General features: G+C 41.5%; 1 protein-coding gene across 1 annotated transcript in view; it reads left to right on the forward strand.

Moving 5' to 3' along the window:
• The window catches only part of ADGRV1 (adhesion G protein-coupled receptor V1), a 1,000,765-nt gene that overhangs the window by 390,073 nt on the left and 590,756 nt on the right, over positions 1-19,936 (forward strand). The window contains exons 53-55 of the mRNA XM_063964002.1: positions 1,249-1,453; positions 6,276-6,422; positions 8,638-8,893. Coding sequence (XP_063820072.1) covers positions 1,249-1,453; positions 6,276-6,422; positions 8,638-8,893 — 608 coding nt within the window. The remainder of the gene's footprint in view (positions 1-1,248; positions 1,454-6,275; positions 6,423-8,637; positions 8,894-19,936) is intronic.

The raw sequence follows: 19,936 nt of genomic DNA on the forward strand, positions 1-19,936 counted from the left end.
TTTGATGAACTTCTCTACCCATAGTCACTTGTTCCCTCTGCCTTGTCCTGCTTTCCCCGTTACCTAGTGCACCCATGCTCTCTAAACCAGAGGTTCTCAAACACGATACTCAAGGCACCCCATGGCTCAGCACAGATGGTTAAATCAAGTTGACTCAGGTGCTAATTAGGTCACCTGTATCCAAGCATGGATAAACTTAAAATCCGGACTGATGTGGTGCCTTGAGGATGCGTTTAAAAACCTCTGCCCTAAACTGTACTCACACCACAAGCTCTCAGCCGTCTTGTAGACCAATGTGCAATGACCTCACCGCTGAGGTAATACCCCCCTGTAACCCCCTTGTTTCCTATGGTTCAGGGTGGTGCATAACTTCAGAATTATGTTCTGCTGCTGTATGTGTAGTGTAACACATATAATATTTTGATTATTATTATTATTACTATTATTATTAATAAAAAATAATAATTTTCTATTAGTATTGTGTTTAACTTTTGGTGATAGTCCTAGATAATAACATATTTTCCCCTACATCATTTGTAATATTTCTTATATATTGAGTCATTTTCTATTGCGGTATTGTGCTATAGACTCCCATCAATGAACAGCTTTACATAATATTCAGTGACGTAATATACATAAGTATGGTACTGTATATATTTATTCCTGGAAGAGTTCCCAATCCTTCATTTACGAGATATGTTTTCATGTGGTTTGCCACCTGAAAAACAGCTGAAACTGTGGTTTTCTCTTCAGTCTTAGGGGTCACTTCAATTAGGGGCACTGTGTGGTTAATATGTTGTTGTGATGGTGTTTGAACATAGGCACGGGCATGCTACATTACCCTTAAATTGCCCCTACATCGTATATTTTAGTTCACAGCCCCATAGGGGTGCGTATTATATGTGCTATATGCATATTGCCCATAATACTGTACATCACTCAGACTGATTTTGCATCACTTTAAATTGAATTGAACCCATATCATCTATTGGATATATAGGTGTGTATGTTTGACAGTCTGGGCACCTATTCACTCCCCTGGAAACAACATTATTGGGGCAATAGAAATAATGTCTCTCATAGTAACAAAGTCTGTAACCTATTTGAATTGCATTGGAAAATGACATATTGCAGAGATAGTTTGATCTCAGTGCTTCTGGCAAAGAACTATAGTTTGGCGGCCATTAATTTTTATTGTATTGTTCATGTTATTGTATTAAAGTTGTGCTGTGTCTGCCTTTCTGCTAGCTCAGGTGAGTTGAAGTTTGAGCCTGGCCAGAGTGAAGCCACTTTTGCAGTTAATATCCTTGATGATTCAATCCCAGAGGAAGACGAATCTTTTAGAATAAGGCTGAAGAACCCAAAAGGTGGCGCTGAGATTGGAATCCACTCTTATGTGACTGTAATCATTCCAACCAATGATCATGCCCATGGGGTTATTGCATTTTCTCAGGTGATGATTATTATTATTCGGTTAATAAGTATTTTTTATAGTGCCAGTGTATTGTACTGTATTTTACAATTGGGAACAAGTACACAGTAATAATACAAGACTGGGTTGTACCAGACAAAGATGTTAGAGGGCCCTGCTCACAAGCTTACAATCTGTAGGACAATAGGAATTTAGGGCCTGATTCAGACCTGGCCTCATCAGCTGCCCGTAGTGCAGTTTGCATATACAGCGGTCATATTGTGGTTGCGCGGCCTCACACATTGCAGCCGCATCCCGGGGCAGCAACGCGCCACTAGGGGGGGGGGGGGCATGCTGTGACCATTTTCGGGGCAGTTGTGTGATGTCACATGTAGCCGCTCTGATTAAAAAATTTAGACCGCCTGACAGTGTAGCTAGGCTGCGCTGGCATGGGTCAGCCTTAGTTTGATGCATCTGCAATCTATTTGCGAACGCATCGGGAGGGGGCCCATCACACGTGCTGGGCGGCCTTGCCACATGCTGGGCAGCCACCAGCATGTGAGGAGATGGACGCAGATCTGGCTGTGTATGCAGCAATCTGCGTCTTTCTCTTAATCAGGATCTTAGTTCATGAGGATAAGTGGCACACGTTAATGGTCCAGCCAAACTGCACGGCGGGCTTCCTGGGTCTATGTGATCCAATCACACAGCAGGGTAAGTTTAGGAGGTCCGAGGGTGGTTTTAGTATCATGTAAGTTTTGTGTGAACTCTGTAGAGGTGAGGTAATCAGGTAAAATAGCCCTGTAAGATTGAGCGGAGTTTGGGATTTTGGTAAATTGCCTGACAAAGTGAGATTTCAGGGAGTGCTTGAAGGTTTGAAGGCCAAAGGAAAGTGTTTTTGTGCAATGAAGGGAATTCCACACAGTTGGTGCTGCCTGAAAATGTCCTGTCATTTGGAATGGGAGCAGGTTATCAGTTTAGATGAGGGGTGAAGATCTAGTGCGGAGCAGAAGAGTCGAGAGGGGAGATACAGTATTCTGAGACAAAGACATTTTTGCTGATTATCTTTTATGTTAGAAGTATTTTATTGAATTCAGGCAACCAATGTAAGAACAGGGCACAAAGCAGAAACAGGACGTTTTAGTCTAGCCAGTGCATATAAAACTGATTTTAGGGATGCAGGTCTTGTTAGGGGAAAACCAGTAAGGAAGGAATTGCCATAATAAGAGAATTATCAGTGCATAATTTAACATTTCTGCAGTGACTTGTGTGAGATATTATTTATGCTTAGTCTGGAAATGTTTCTTAGATGTAAGTAAGAGGATTTGGATCCAGATTACCTGTGGAGAATAAAGGACAACTTTAAGTCAACAATGAAACCTAGCAAACTTAAAGAGTAGGGTAGAGTACTGTATATTCTTGTGTTGTCCACAGGAATAGAGATGTCAGGTAGATATGCTCTGTTGACTGATGCAAATATCATTAGCTTTCTCTTGACTGAGGGCCTAATTCAGCTTGAGTTGTAGTTTTGCGAAAAATCACAAAACTACAACTCGCTTCTCTAACATGCGGGGGCCTCCAAGACTAGGGCAAGGCCGCCCCACATGCCGGGTCTTGCCCCACGCTAATATGTGAGCACATCGCTATACAGCGATGCACTCGCATGATTAAGGTTGCCCCCTGCCTACGCAGCCTAACTGTGAATGCAGTCAGAGGGCAGCCATCTTTTGGGTCGCAGCGGCTCACGCAGCCACCGCGGCCCACACCTTAAACAGTCTGGACACACCTGTGTTGTCTGGACCGCTCCCACCAAATAGCGCATTGACGCCCACAAAACGCGGCATCAATGCCCCATCACCGCCTCCCAACATTACTTAGATTGCAATCGTATTTTAAGACCTTGCACATGTGCGCACCAGTGTGCGCACATGTGCAGAAGTGCTGAAATTGCCAAATAGCTATTTCAGCACTTTTGCAGGCCTTACTGAATTAGGCCCTGAGTTTGAAGTGCCAAGTTGACATCTGAGATAAAATTGCAGAATTACAGTCAGTAACAACTATGGCCAACACAGATGGCAAAAGTCTGAGATCCAGAAAGGAGAGAATAAATTGGGTGTCATCTACATAGGGGTATATTCAATTGTTGTCGGAAACTGCCGTCTTGTCGGAAAGACTGCAGTTTCCGACTTTTTTAGGTTGGAAGGGGTTCCGACCTGTTCAATGAAGCTGTTGGCGGATTAGCTGCGGATCCACATGTTCTGTCGGATTCCGCTGCCAAATCCGACAGGTTTTGGCCTCGTTTCCTACAATGTCGACTTTAGTAAAAGTTGGATTGGCATTGTCGTGGACGGCCAAGTACTGTCTGATAACCCCCATAGAGATGATACTGAAATCCAAAGGAGCGTATTGCATTACTAAGATAGGTGATATAGGGCCTAATTCAGACCTGGTCGCACGCAGGCTATTTTTTGCACTGCTGCAACCAGGTAATCGCCGCCCACAGGTGAAGGGGGATTTGCTGTGCAGGGCTGCACTCACTTGTGCAGAGAGCTGCACAAACAAAAAGTTTGTGCAGTCTCTGCACAGCTCAGAACTTACTCACCCACTGTGATGATCCTTGCTGGAGCTGACGTCAAGATCCCTCCCTGGAAATGGCCAGGCACACCTGTGTTTTCCTCGACACTCCTAGAAAACGGTGAGTTGACACCCCCGGACGGCCACTTCCTGTCAATCTTCTTGCGTTTGCCACTGCGAACGCTTTCCTCGTTGCTTTCATCACTGCCCGTCGATGGCCAGCAATGTGCCTGCACATTGCGGCCCCCACGCATGCGCTGTTCAGACCCATTCGCACGGCTGCAAAAAACTGCAGCCTGAGATCGGGTCTGAATGACCCCCATTGAGAGAGAAGAACAGAGGACCTACAACTGATTCGGAGAGACAAATTTGGAAAGCATGATTTGAGAACTAGTGAAAGAATCTGATAATACAGTCAGGGCTGTCTTTTCGTATGGGCACAGTGGGCTCTTGCCCAAGAACCCCAGGAGTATAAGGGCCCCCTCTTTCCGGGGGTACCAGGTTTTTGAAAATCGGACCTGGCAAACCAGAGAAACTAGAGATATCTGACTTAGAAGCAGTGGTCCTCATCTGAGCCTTTTAATTGCTCTTCCCAGACAAATAACTCAGGTTGTCTCTACCTTGCCCAAAACCAGAGATATCAGCCTTCCAGTAACTGGTCCCTGCTCCAGCTCCGCACGCCTGGGATGCTGTTTTATATATTTATCTAAGGATTGCTCTGGCTCCTGAACTCTGATCCCCAATTCCCCAGTACCCCCTGGAAGGTGGGATTCTCTAGTTTTTTATCCAATTGAAAGCTAAGAAATCTATTTCCTGGAACTGGAGATAGTTACAGTCAGACAAGCTGCCCTCCCACCGGAAAATTATGAACATTAAGCCCACTCCACTATCCACCCCTCCCCTGCGTATTAAACACCCCCTACCACCCTGGAAGCCATGTACTGGGGCCCCTCCATTCAGCCCAATGCCCCCTTCTACAGTTTAGTGTTCTCCCTCCTGCTCCATCTCCCACCATCTATGCAGTAAAAGAGTAATTATCAGAAATTACTGCTCCAGGTCCTACATGCTGAGAAGATAAAACACCCCCTACTACCTGCTGGACATCAAAGCTGCCACTGATAGCACCCCAAACCACCCACCCCTACCGCTGGAGAATGAGTAGGGGCCCAAGTGCATTGCTTTGCCCAGGGGCCTACACTGCTGCTAAGACAGCCCTTAATACAGTTTCCCTTAGGATTTGATCAAGAGAGAGAGAAAGATATGTCTTAGGTAAGACTGGGGTGAGCACAGGAGACCAGAATCTATTTGGAGCAGTTATAGTGTACAGTGGATTGCCAGTAGAGGAGTAGACACTTCATCTTAATTTAAGGAAGGAAATGAATAGAAGGTGCCAGGAGGCGCAGGTATGCAACTCAGCAGGTTGATGGGTGAGGAATACAATTTTAATCTTGCCCTTGAAATAGAAAGTATTACATTGGGCATTAATGGTATTTGGAGGTTTTGGTTTGGAAAAGGTTGAGGGAAGATTTTGATGTGTTAAAATAACTTTTGGGGCTAAATTTGGGACTGTCTGTGAGATTTTTTTAAAGCAGCAATAATTTACAAGACATTGCCTTGTAACTGATTGCTGCTTTAAAAAATCGGGCAGACTTTGAGGCTAATACATTTAGCCCTTGGGTTAGCAGCCTGAACAGAGATGAGAGATTGGAAGCATGTTTGTGTGTCAGTGATGGTACAAGACGTTCGCTAATGTAATTCTACTGTGTGACAATTTTGAAGGCATTGTGTTCCTCTAGTTAGAGTGTGTTTTACATAGAGTGTAGAGAATTGTTAGGGTTTGGTTAAGATGGCTAAGATGCGGCGCTGCTTGATCAGGTAAGGAGAATGTAGAAATTGAGGAGAGAAGTGATGGAGGAAAGTGTGCAGGTGATAACATGATGATCTTAGAGGGGAGAGGAGTGTTAATGAAATCAATAACTGAACATAATCTTTAGAAAACAAAACCAAGGCAGTGTCCATCACAATGAGTAGAAGAGTTAGTCCAATGTGAGGGGCAGAGAAAGTAGGATAAAGATGGAGGCATACACAGATTTTGGCTAATCAATGAGGATGTTGAAAACACCCAAAATTATAGTGGAGATGTCAAATTGATGATGTGATTTTATTTTACTATATTTAAGTATATTTATGTATACGTTAGTATTGATGTTGAATGATATTATACCACATTGTATGATGACAGTATTTAATATCTTTGAATATCTGCATGTATCGATTTTTCTAATGGTAGAATTCTTTAATGAAACAAGCAGAAGAGATGGAACAGGACAATCTGATCAGCTTCAACATTGAGCGTCTCTACGGAACATTTGGCCGTATTGTGGTGGCGTGGTTTGCTAATGGCAGTGTTGCTGACATATTTCCTCCATCAGGAGTGGTATGTGACGTGTGGAGTATGCTGGCTTTAATTATGCATTTGCTTAATACAAATAATTTTTTACAGACTGTAGACAATTAGAAAAAAAAAATGCTTGTGTTTACTGTGGACATAGGACTTGAGTCATGTTTGTAAGTAAAGCATAAAAGCAAGCAACTGGGCAAAACCATGTTGCCCTGCATGTGGGGCAAATGTAACATGTGCAGAGTTAGATTTGGGTGGGGTGTGTTCAAACTAAAATCTAAATTGCAGTGTAAAAAAAGCTGTCTAACATTTGTGGGCTACAATCAAAAGCCATAAGAAATTACCCTGCACAGAAAAAATATAAATGTATTTACAGCCCTTGCATGGCAACATGGTTTGTTCCAGATACAAAGTTTCCTGTTTTTTTTTTGTTTTACATGAAGCAGGCCCATAGTAAACGGTCATTAATGGGCACAATCATGGTGCTGATCTGGAATGGCATTGTGGCATGTTGGTGACCACTACCTGTGTGACAGCCATGTGCTCAAATACTGTAGTTTCCGTTTAACAGTGGTTGCTATTGTTATTATTATTACATTTTATTTATAAGGCGCCACAAGTGTTTCGCAGCGATGTACAAAGAACAGTACAGGGAGACAAAACTTAGCATTGCAGTAAATAAATAACAGAAATAGAGTACAGGTAACAAAGAGCACTACAATTCTCAAGACATAATACAGCTAAGATGTAAGTAGTGAGGGAGTGATCATCCTACTACAAGGTGCTGGTGGCCATAGATGAAGATGAGCCTTTACCAGCAGGAGAAAAAGCGGGTAAAGATGGTTGCTGAGCAGGGGAGAGCTGCGAGTGAAATGTGTCGAGAAGAGGGCTTAGATAACAAGAGGAAAAAGGGCCCTGCTCTGAAGAGCTAACAATCTAGTGGGAAGGGTCGACAGACAGATGACATGAGGTGCAGGCAAGCGGGAGGTAGCCTGATGGCAGTATGTAAGCAAAGCCGAGATGTTCAAGGCATGAGGCAGGGGGATGGAGGAGCGGCCTACTGCATTACTTCCACCCAACAGTGCATGATAAATAATGTGATACCCATCACTAAAGCCTCCACTGTGGCAATGCACAGCATTTGTAGGCGGTTACATCATGACGCCAATTTTGCCATTGTGTCCTCATCTCCCACAGTCAAAGGGAAATTACTAGGGTCTAGGAGGGCGCTCGCAGTTCCTAGAGCTTCAGGAACATTCTTGCAGAAATGACATATGTATGATTTCACTGCTTCTTTGACTCTTTTATTGCTAATAAACCACTAAGTTTATAGCTGGGTATATGTCACGTATTTGCACTGGAATATTTAATAGCACTGCATTCTTTTAACAAATCTGTACACCACATTTCTTGTTGTTGCCTCAAGCTTCCAACAGGTGCCCACTGTAAATCCATGTTTACCGTGCTCTATGTGACAGTTCAGCATCTCTGAACAATTCCTAGAAACCAGAGCGTATGCACAGCAACCCATTACTCTCCTAAATATAATATGTGAACACCTGCCTCTTTGTTTTTCAGCCCCTTGGTACCTGTCTGTAAGCAGAAAAACTGACTGTCATTGTAGGAATGATCGCCAGAGGCTATATTTAGTGTAACCGGGCAGACTGACACTTTTATTAATAGGTTAAGTGACTGCAAGGAGAGAATCTCTCTGCTGTAGTTACCCTTATGCAGTACAGATTATTCTGTCATCGCCTGATCCAGTTCAGATTGTATAGGTCTGGATGATGATTGGACAGAAAATAATATATTGTAAATATAGAAATACATGAAACAAATCACATTGAGCTACAAGCACATTTAGTACATTCTGGCAGTTATAAGCTACAGTACTTATCTGTCATGCACATGCTTTCTCCTATACGGAATTATTTAGGGTGACGCGCCAGTCACACAACTACATCCCCTACAGATTACCATTGCACTGCATGCTTTGTTTCTGTCAGGGTCTCATTGTGACCTAGTAAGACCGGCAGTCATTACCACATCTCGTAACTCTACAGCTCATTCTCTGTTAGTCTTTGTGCACCTACAGTACCATAGCCATGCATTTAGCCACATATGATGACACAGGGGGTTGTATTGGTACTACGCTGTAGCAGGCAGCCGTCTGACATTGAGGATCCCAGGTGTTTTTCTGCTTTCTGTATAAATAATGAATGTTTGTTGAAATTGTTGCTTCTCTTTGTAGGTGACTTTCTCAGAGGGCCAGGCTCTCGCTACTATCACCATTACAGTTATTGCAGACAATATAGCTGAGCTTGAAGAGACAGTCACAGTTATCCTGACTAAAGTGACAACTTTGAATATCCCGGATTCACGCAGAGGAGCTATACTGGACCCCAAGAGGTCCATGGCTGTGCTGACCATACTTCCCAATGACTCTCCACATGGTGTGATTGGATGGCATTTCAGCTCAATCACTGTTAAAGTGGATGAACCCGAAGGTATATTGCTTTAGCAGAAGACATAGACTGACACCGTAAGAATATTTCCCTCTGCACCTTATGTTGCCACAGATAAAAATCTCATTCTTCTAATCCTTGTATGTTTGGAACATCTTCGCTGTCTTTGAAATCTAATGTGTAAATCCAAATATGAGGAGTAAATTTATGAAGCTTCTCTGCAAGTTTGACCTTAACATTTAACACGGCACTAATATTGAGTGCAAAGCCTGGCATGTTTGGCTCCTAATATTAATGCTCCTTTAAGTTTTGAGGTCAAATTCTTTGAGAAGTGGCGGCTTGTGTAAATATAACCCGGGGTGTTTTAGTCTGTGATTTTGTGGTTCTTTCCCTTGAAATGTATGTGAGTGGTTAAATGTCTCTAGAGTTTTTCTGCTGCTTTTTATGTTTCAAACAAATAAAACCTCTCTTCTTCCAAATGATATCCAATAATTCAGCTGGCATACAAGGGGTTTACAGTTGTACGTGATAAAAGACACTGAGCGTACATGCGGAAAGGTGCAATATATGTATATTTTGTGTTGTAAATAACTGACAGTAAGTACAACTTACAAGATCAAGTGTGTAGCCAGGCTTGGACTGGTCCACAGGGGTACAGGGGAAACCACCGGTGGACCCCACTGCCTGGGGGCCCTCCTCCTCCTCTAGGGATCTGGTTCTAGACTGCAAAAGTTATACATTATAAATATGTTACCTTATACTGCACAGGAATATGGTGCATTATCTACAGTACATTGCTGTTATTAATCTGTGTAGATTTATGGAATCTTATATAACATATATTTATTATATCATATATTGATATAATGGTTTATGTATTTTATATCTGCAAATATATTATAATAGGCTTACAAATAGGTGGGCTCATAACAAAAGGGGTGATGTTTAGTACTGGTCCAATCACACAATATGTAATGCGTGGACGTTCCTATTTTCATACCTGTGATTGGCTCAGATTAAAGGAGCTATATCTCTACTGTCCAGGAAATATTTCCAGGCAAAGCCTAAATATACTTTACAGAGATATATAATCCTGGCTCATTGAACATATAAGTACTATACTTTGACTACAAGTCAGTTGTCCCAACTTGCAGAGCCTTATATAATATATGCAGATTTCATGTATAACTTTAGTGATTCCGAAAATGAGTTCAAGACTTGGAATACCAGCTCTATTTTGTCTAGTACATTTATTATAGGTGATACAAATTACAAGATAAGATAACACAATGATAATAAATCTTATAATTTATCTAAACTTCCTTAACCATGGTACATACATAAAACACAAACAGTTTTACAAACTTAAACAATTAATACACATACTATACACTTGCAAGAATATGTGAGGGCATAATTCATAGCTACCGTCTTAGGATCCTGACTCCCTCTGGACTTTGTTCCTTCCTCCTCTCCTTCTAACTCTCTATCTATCAGACTGCCCCTTATATCCTATATTCTACCAATTCAAAACTAGTATATGCCCACAGTTTCCAATGGAGTACATAATTATAGGTTTTGACAGATTCCAAAGTGTAATAAAACGTTCTCTGCTAACTCCGTCCCACGGTGGTGAGCATGTAGAGAATTTTGGGATCATAAAGTTTGGTATTCCTTTATCCATCAGAGATCTACCTTTGTATGGATGTGTAAACGATCTATTTCGCCTAGGCCCTAGGGTGTTAGCATAAATGATTGTGACCTGTTTATAGTGCGTTTGATCCTATATTATCATTGCCTCTGGCCAGCAGTATAACTGGACAATAGGCCAGCTGGTTGATGTACTCTCTAAAGGTATGAAGATCTTTGATTGTGAATTCCAATGTACCCTGTTCATACCAGTAACTGTTTGCATATTATGAGACCTGAGCTAGGTGACCTATTGACTTTATCCACCAAGTTATGATTATTTATTTGCTGTGTGTGAATCAAGTATACAGTATACATATATCTACATATCATGTAAACTTTGATTTAATTGTACTTGGTATAGCGCAGATCAGACGTTAATCCTTTGATTAATACAGATATGAATAATGGCATGGAAGGGATGAATTTGTGTAATGCTCAATGTATTGTGTATTCTGGCTATATGGCTTACACAGAGAAAACCTGTCTCTTACATAATGACCCATAATCTTGCAGTAAAACACACAGAAATACATGCTACTAAATTCTCAAAACATAAGACTAATACATTCAAACCTATTTAAGTTATACCTTACAATAATATATATATACACACACTCTTAACTGGTTAAAATCACATTGGGTAATAAATCATATTATTTAATTTACATAATTTGTTCTAACTTTGGTACCTACTAAATTATATTGTTATGTAATGGTCTATATGGCAACAGTCGCCCCCTTGTGGCCGTGAGAATTGATGATGATGGCCACACATACATTAACATAATAATTGCTTATATCTTGCATCTACCAGTTTTTCTAGCTTACTGCGTTCCTGCCTTATAAGGCGCTTAAGCCACAATATCAGTGAAATTAAAATGATTAGCAAGATTGTTTGACCGATCAGCAAGCCCTTTAAACCAATCTCCAGCCAGGTGTTTGTCATGGTTATTTCAAAATCTCCATCATGCAGTAATTTATTTAGTGTGGCATCTGCCTTCTCAACCATGTTATTAATTTGAACTATGTGTGTGTCTTTCCTATCCAGGAGTTTCTGTAAATCTAAGGTTAAACTATCTATGTGTATGTTGAACACAGGTATATATTCTCCAAGGTTTGAGATTTCTGGTTCACTATCTATATTTATGTCCTCTTCATAAACGGGGATTGGGGTGATAACCGTCTGACCAATGGTGGTATACTCATGTGGGCTAAAGCAGAAATTTGGGTTTGGCACTGGACATGACTTTTCCCCATACAAGAACTCTCCGTGATTTGTGACTATGCAGTACTGTCCATTCATGTTGTATGTAACCTTCACCGCTGGAGTTCTCCATTTTGTTAGCTGCACTGGACAAGCAATGTCTCTGGCTGTATAGCCGGTTGATGTATTTGGCTTTGCACTGTGTTCAGGTCCTCCCATATCCATATCTTTGCTGGGAATGGTGGCAAGTTCATTTATATCTGTGATTAGGGTACTTGGTTTACTTGATTCTAGGCCGCAGATTGGCATACCTGTGATTGGCTCAGATTAAAGGAGCTATATCTCTACTGTCCAGGAAATATTTCCAGGCAAAGCCTAAATATACTTTACAGAGATATATAATCCTGGCTCATTGAACATATAAGTACTATACTTTGACTACAAGTCAGTTGTCCCAACTTGCAGAGCCTTATATAATATATGCAGATTTCATGTATAACTTTAGTGATTCCGAAAATGAGTTCAAGACTTGGAATACCAGCTCTATTTTGTCTAGTACATTTATTATAGGTGATACAAATTACAAGATAAGATAACACAATGATAATAAATCTTATAATTTATCTAAACTTCCTTAACCATGGTACATACATAAAACACAAACAGTTTTACAAACTTAAACAATTAATACACATACTATACACTTGCAAGAATATGTGAGGGCATAATTCATAGCTACCGTCTTAGGATCCTGACTCCCTCTGGACTTTGTTCCTTCCTCCTCTCCTTCTAACTCTCTATCTATCAGACTGCCCCTTATATCCTATATTCTACCAATTCAAAACTAGTATATGCCCACAGTTTCCAATGGAGTACATAATTATAGGTTTTGACAGATTCCAAAGTGTAATAAAACGTTCTCTGCTAACTCCGTCCCACGGTGGTGAGCATGTAGAGAATTTTGGGATCATAAAGTTTGGTATTCCTTTATCCATCAGAGATCTACCTTTGTATGGATGTGTAAACGATCTATTTCGCCTAGGCCCTAGGGTGTTAGCATAAATGATTGTGACCTGTTTATAGTGCGTTTGATCCTATATTATCATTGCCTCTGGCCAGCAGTATAACTGGACAATAGGCCAGCTGGTTGATGTACTCTCTAAAGGTATGAAGATCTTTGATTGTGAATTCCAATGTACCCTGTTCATACCAGTAACTGTTTGCATATTATGAGACCTGAGCTAGGTGACCTATTGACTTTATCCACCAAGTTATGATTATTTATTTGCTGTGTGTGAATCAAGTATACAGTATACATATATCTACATATCATGTAAACTTTGATTTAATTGTACTTGGTATAGCGCAGATCAGACGTTAATCCTTTGATTAATACAGATATGAATAATGGCATGGAAGGGATGAATTTGTGTAATGCTCAATGTATTGTGTATTCTGGCTATATGGCTTACACAGAGAAAACCTGTCTCTTACATAATGACCCATAATCTTGCAGTAAAACACACAGAAATACATGCTACTAAATTCTCAAAACATAAGACTAATACATTCAAACCTATTTAAGTTATACCTTACAATAATATATATATACACACACTCTTAACTGGTTAAAATCACATTGGGTAATAAATCATATTATTTAATTTACATAATTTGTTCTAACTTTGGTACCTACTAAATTATATTGTTATGTAATGGTCTATATGGCAACAGTCGCCCCCTTGTGGCCGTGAGAATTGATGATGATGGCCACACATACATTAACATAATAATTGCTTATATCTTGCATCTACCAGTTTTTCTAGCTTACTGCGTTCCTGCCTTATAAGGCGCTTAAGCCACAATATCAGTGAAATTAAAATGATTAGCAAGATTGTTTGACCGATCAGCAAGCCCTTTAAACCAATCTCCAGCCAGGTGTTTGTCATGGTTATTTCAAAATCTCCATCATGCAGTAATTTATTTAGTGTGGCATCTGCCTTCTCAACCATGTTATTAATTTGAACTATGTGTGTGTCTTTCCTATCCAGGAGTTTCTGTAAATCTAAGGTTAAACTATCTATGTGTATGTTGAACACAGGTATATATTCTCCAAGGTTTGAGATTTCTGGTTCACTATCTATATTTATGTCCTCTTCATAAACGGGGATTGGGGTGATAACCGTCTGACCAATGGTGGTATACTCATGTGGGCTAAAGCAGAAATTTGGGTTTGGCACTGGACATGACTTTTCCCCATACAAGAACTCTCCGTGATTTGTGACTATGCAGTACTGTCCATTCATGTTGTATGTAACCTTCACCGCTGGAGTTCTCCATTTTGTTAGCTGCACTGGACAAGCAATGTCTCTGGCTGTATAGCCGGTTGATGTATTTGGCTTTGCACTGTGTTCAGGTCCTCCCATATCCATATCTTTGCTGGGAATGGTGGCAAGTTCATTTATATCTGTGATTAGGGTACTTGGTTTACTTGATTCTAGGCCGCAGATTGGCGTCTCAATTTCGAAAACATTGCAGCGACACAAGTATTGGTTTCCCTTGACTGCACAGCAAGCAGTATGTGGAACTTTCCAGATGTCGTCGACTCGGACCAGTAGTTCTGGTAGGTCCAGCCGCTCTTTGTAAATGTCCTTTTCCAAATATCCAATGGAGTGAACTGTAGACAGTTTGTCAAATAAAGACTTGCTTGGGTCGAACACAGGTAGAGAAATGGTAAAGGAGACATATAGGATATCGCTGACTGCACAAGGTTGCTGCTTGTTGTAACAACGGGGTGAACCTCTATTTGGGTGGGGGGTCACAGTGCCTAAATTCCTAATTGTGGAGATGGGCAGAGGTCTGCAACCATCTCTTGGGGTATTTTCCCCATGCCCAATGTCAGATTGCGAGCAATACCAATTGGTCAGGTCATTATCTCTTAAAATGTCAGGTATTCTACCAGATTGTAGGTCTCTAATTACATGTGTGATTGCGTTGAGGACATAATTACCATATGCAGTGCATATTATTTCTTTCCCCACCTGATTTTGTCTGGCTTCTCTATTGTTCAGTTCAATGATTTCGTTTATCTTGGCTTGGGTCTCTGAAAACAATCTTGCTATATCATGCATGTTATAAACAGTAAATTTTTCTTCACTGGCCAGACCCTCAATGCCCTGCAGGACAGGCTTCAAAACATATTGCCCCTCTTTCTGCTCAAAATTGCCTATGTGTCTGCGGATGACTTCCAAATCCGCCCTATTCCAAATTGACATCCCGGAACCAAACAGTCCAGGGATGGATCCAATGATCCCATCTAAGCTTTGTAATTTCCTGGATCTAAAAATACCTTTTTGGTTAGGGGTTGCCTGTCCTGTGTATGGGTCTTGAGTTCTGCTCTGGTGAGAAGCAACAATATCTACTAGTAATGAAGCATAGAATAAAGAAACATTACTATTTACACAATAACCAAATTCTGCCATATTCCATTTTGATAGATTTAGGACTACTGGTACATGTATATATTGTACATTGTTTATCAAGGAACCAGGAATGGAGGTGGCAGTAAGGCCACTTGTGGGTCCTTCACTTGTTGGTGGGCACTCAGCTGTTTTAGTAGATGGCAGTGATTTAGCCTTTGTTGTGGTACTTGGGGGAGTAGGGTCTCTTTTCTGGGACACATTCAGTGTGATGCTCCCAGGAACATAAGTCCTCTTTACTGTGGGTGGATTCCCATACATGGGAATGGGGATGATAAAACCATATATCCAGGTTCCTGTGTCTGTAGGGTTTGCATGGCTAAGCAATAGTGATCCATTTGGAAAAACATGTATTCTACCCATGTAATGTGGTGAGTTTCCTGCGTTTCCATTATCCCAGGCTTTAATTTCTTTGTCTGCTGGGCCCCACCAGGATACCTGTTTCCCTGTTGTGCCTTGTACTGACACTGGAAGGAGGATGGATTCTCCCTCTTTACAGTGAATCGGATTGGCTTCCACTCTAATTGAAATGTTGACCTCACTGGTACACTGGATCTGGAGGCTCACCACGAAGGACAGGACCAAAGTCGGGATTCTCATTTTTCTGTAAAACCAAAACAAAACAAAATAAAATTATAAGAAAGAAAGAGAGATGCGCTACTCAGTTGACCCTTCTCCTTTGTACAGTTTAATCTGATTGGCATGTACCCATTTGTCCTGCACTTTCTTTGCATCGTTGATTCTTAATTTGTATACTGAGGGACTCAGTCTGTCCACTATTGAAAATGGTCCTCTCCATTTCTTGCCCAGACCATGGTCTGTGGGTCGGAGTTCTAGAAACATGACCCTTTCTCCAACTTCCCAACAATTTTCTCTTACACCTTTGTCAAAATAAGCCTTTGCTTTTCTCTGTGCTTTCCCTAACTGCTGTGCTGCAAACAGATGAACCTCTGTGAGTGCTTTTTGCAGTTTTGTAAGGTACTGATCCATTGATAGTCTATCAATAGTAGGGGTGTGTAGATCTATCCAAAGGTGCTCTGGCAATCTCATTTGCCTGCCTGTCATTAATTCAAAGGGGGTCAATCGGGTCGCTGATGAAGGTGTGGCCCTTATTGCCATTGCCACTAGGGGTAACAAATTATCCCAGTTCTTACCATTTATGCCAACAAACTTTCTCAACATAGTTTTGATCTGTCTGTTGGCACGTTCCACCTGTCCAGAAGATTCAGGATGAAAAGGGACATGGAAGCTTTGTTTTATTCCCAGCATTTCCAGGCATGTTTGCATCACATTACCTGTGAAATGTGAACCTTGGTCTGATTCAACCGATGTTGGAAGGCCCCACCGTGTGAATATCTGATCAACCAGAATTTTTGCTGTGCTCAGGGCTGTGTTACTTTTAGAGGGAAAAATTTCTACCCATTTTGAAAATAGGTCAGTCACAACCAACACGTATTTGTTATTTTTAGCTGTGGCAGGCAGAGGGCCCATGTAATCAATTTGTAAGGCATTCCAGGGACCTTCCCTTCTCTGGATTCTCAGTGGAGCATTTATCTTTCTAGGTGCTGGGTTAACTTGGGCACATACCACACAGTTGTCACAGTATTGCTGTACATCTTTTACCATATCTGGCCACCAACCTATTGTTTTTAGTCTCTGCTGTGTCTTTTCTACACCCTGGTGTCCACCTGTGGGGAGGTCGTGTACAAGATATATCATTTCATTCCTGTACTCTTTTGGGACTACCCATGTTGTATCTTCCCCATTGTGGATAAGCATTTCCTTGTCCTCTGTTAGTGTTAGATTTGGTGTGTGTTTTGCCAATGTATTTCCCTCTGTTAAGTCCAACTCCTCATTCCTCAACTTTTGTATGATTTCTTTAATTTCAGGGTCCTGCATTTGGATCTCTGAAATGTCTGGTGCATTTATCATCTCTGGCCTTTTTGCCACTGCACATACAAGAGGGCACACTTTTGGCTCTGGGCTTGCTTTCGGTATCTGCCACAGCTCCCCCTCTTGTGCCCCTTGTTTGGCTAAAAGGTCAGACATTTCATTCTGTTCATGGTGTGGTGATGCAGGTGAATGCCCTTTGACTTTACAGACCCAGGGGACATGTGTTAGACTCTGTGCCAGGGAAACTATGTACTGGAGAAGGTCTGCATATTTAAGAGGGCTTCCATCAGATGAGGTATACTGATGAGTTTGCCAAAAGGGCAAAAATTCAGTAAGGGCATTACACACCCATGCTGAGTCCGAGTACAATGCGATTTCATGTTTGTGGTCTTGGAATAATTCAAGGGCATGTGCTACTGCTGCCAGCTCAGCGTACTGTGCAGACTTTACATCACAAGATCGAAAAACAGATTGTGGTGTGGTTTGGGGATGCATTATGTACAGACCAAAACCTGCATGGGGTGACCCATGTACATAAAAACATGAACCATCTGTAAAGATCTGGGTGGTTTGTTCAGGGGCTGTAGCCTCCTGTGGCATTGCTCTAAACAAATGTTTTGAATGGTCAGCTGGGAGTAAGTCACATGTGTGTGTCAGTCCCTGGTATATTAGTCCATATGCACAGGTGGATGGACTGTTAGTTGCCTTCACTGTTATATCTCGATCCTGCAACAAAAGGGCCCAATGTGCTAACCTGGCATTAGAGACATTCCCATCTTTGATTCTGTCTGTGAGGAGGAACCTTGTTGGTGTGTGCGTGGAATGTAAGATGATAGGGTTCAGGCCTATCATGTATGTGAACTGTTTTACTGCCCAAAATGTGGCAAGAAGGTGTTTTTCACACACAGAGTATTTTAATTCCACTGGTGTCAGTAACTTTGATGCATAAGCTATGGGCCTTTGCTGTGCATGTATTTCCTGTGACAGGACTGCAGACATGGCTGTTTCTGTTGCTGCTGTCTCTAAGTGAAAGGGTAACTGTGGGTCTGGATTTGCAAGGGCAGGGGCACTAGCTAGTGCTTCTTTTAATGTTTCTACTGCCTTTGTGTGACTGGGGGTCCATTCCCATTTTATATCCTTTTTGAGGAGAGAATAGAGAGGTGCAGATATTTGTGAAAAATCAGAAATGAAGGACCTAGAGTAATTTACCAACCCCAGGAAGGATCTCAGTGTAGGTATGCTGACAGGAAGGGGTAAACGAAGGATGGTTTTTACCTTATCTGCCGATATTGTTCTCCCATCAGCCGTAACACTGATCCCCAGGAAGGAAACAGATTCCCGTAAAATCTGAGCTTTAGATGGGTTACACTTCAAACCTGCGTCTTTGAGGATGCCAAGGAGTTCTCCCAGTAGCTGAAGATGTTCTTCCTTTGTCTCTGTTGCTAGTAAGAGATCATCTACATACTGCAATAAATTCTTGTGGGAAGAAAAATCAGTTAAAATTTCTCTCATCGTAGTATGGAAAAATGATGGAGAATTATGGAAGCCCTGTGGAAGACATGTAAACGTGTATTGCTTTCCCAGAAATGTGAAGGCAAATTTGTATTGACACTCTTCAGATAGAGGCAGAGACCAAAACCCATTTGAAATATCTAAAACTGTGAACCATTTATGCTCTGGGCTTAACATTTTTAGAATGTCTGGCATTGACGCAACAGTGGGTGCGCAGCTAAGCGTAAGGCCATTAAGTTTGCGGTAGTCAATTGTGAGCCGCCAGGAACCATCCGGTTTCCGTACTGGCCATATTGGCGCATTGTTAGTGGATACACATGGTCTGATTACACGCTGCTCTAACAGAGAGTCAATTGTTTCTTGAATGAAGCTTATGGCCTCCTGTGGGAAATTGTACTGCTTCTGTGGGGGAGGGTCAAGACCACTGACTTCAATCACCTTGTTTACCTTCCCACAGTCATGTTTGTGTTTAGCAAAAGCATCCTGAAACTGTTCAAGTAATGGTAATACCAAATCTTTGTCAGGATGATCAACATTAGCCTTAAGCACATCATATTTCGCATTATTGGGTTTTACAGCAGCAATTACATGGGAATCTGGTATAATTACAACCTCAGGTGTTACATTAGGAGAACTCTGCAGAAGTAAAAGGTTAGTCAGATCCAATATACACCCATTAGGGATCATAAAGTCAGACCCTAATAAATGAGTTTCACTTGGCAGTGAGGCTAATGCAAATGTGTGAATTGCAGATACATCTCCTATTTGTATTTGGAGAGGGTTTGACAGCACTGTATCTACCTTATTCCCTGCAAAGCTTTGGAGATGTATTGTTTTTCCTGCTGACAGAGGAGAGTGATGTGGCTGATCATCATGTAGGATTGATATGGCGGCACCGGTGTCTAGTAACATTGTGTGCTGGTGGCCCCTGACCAGAACCGAGACTTGAGGGCGCCCGCACCTATCTAAAGTGATTGGTGCAACTATCCTTGGGGCCACTGACTGTCAATTTTTCTCCTTTTGTGTGTCAGCTTGCTGCACTTTGTTTGCTTTTTCTAAATTCTCATACTTCTCTTTTATGGCCTGTAGCTGGTGTCTTAGCTCTGTGTAAGTGGGACCCTGGTGTTTAAACTCTGTGTCCTTTCCTCTGTTCCCAAAATGTTGTGAGTAACCCATGTGTCTATTCCAAGCTCCATCATTTGAATGTCCTTGGTATCCTCTACCTCCACCTCTAAAAATGGATCTCTCTTTAAACATTCCCCCTCTCCTTTGTGACCCTGTGTTCCATCGTGGGTTAAATGGTGT

This window comes from Pseudophryne corroboree, chromosome 1 (genome assembly GCF_028390025.1).
Source record: "Pseudophryne corroboree isolate aPseCor3 chromosome 1, aPseCor3.hap2, whole genome shotgun sequence".
NCBI lineage: Eukaryota > Metazoa > Chordata > Amphibia > Anura > Myobatrachidae > Pseudophryne > Pseudophryne corroboree.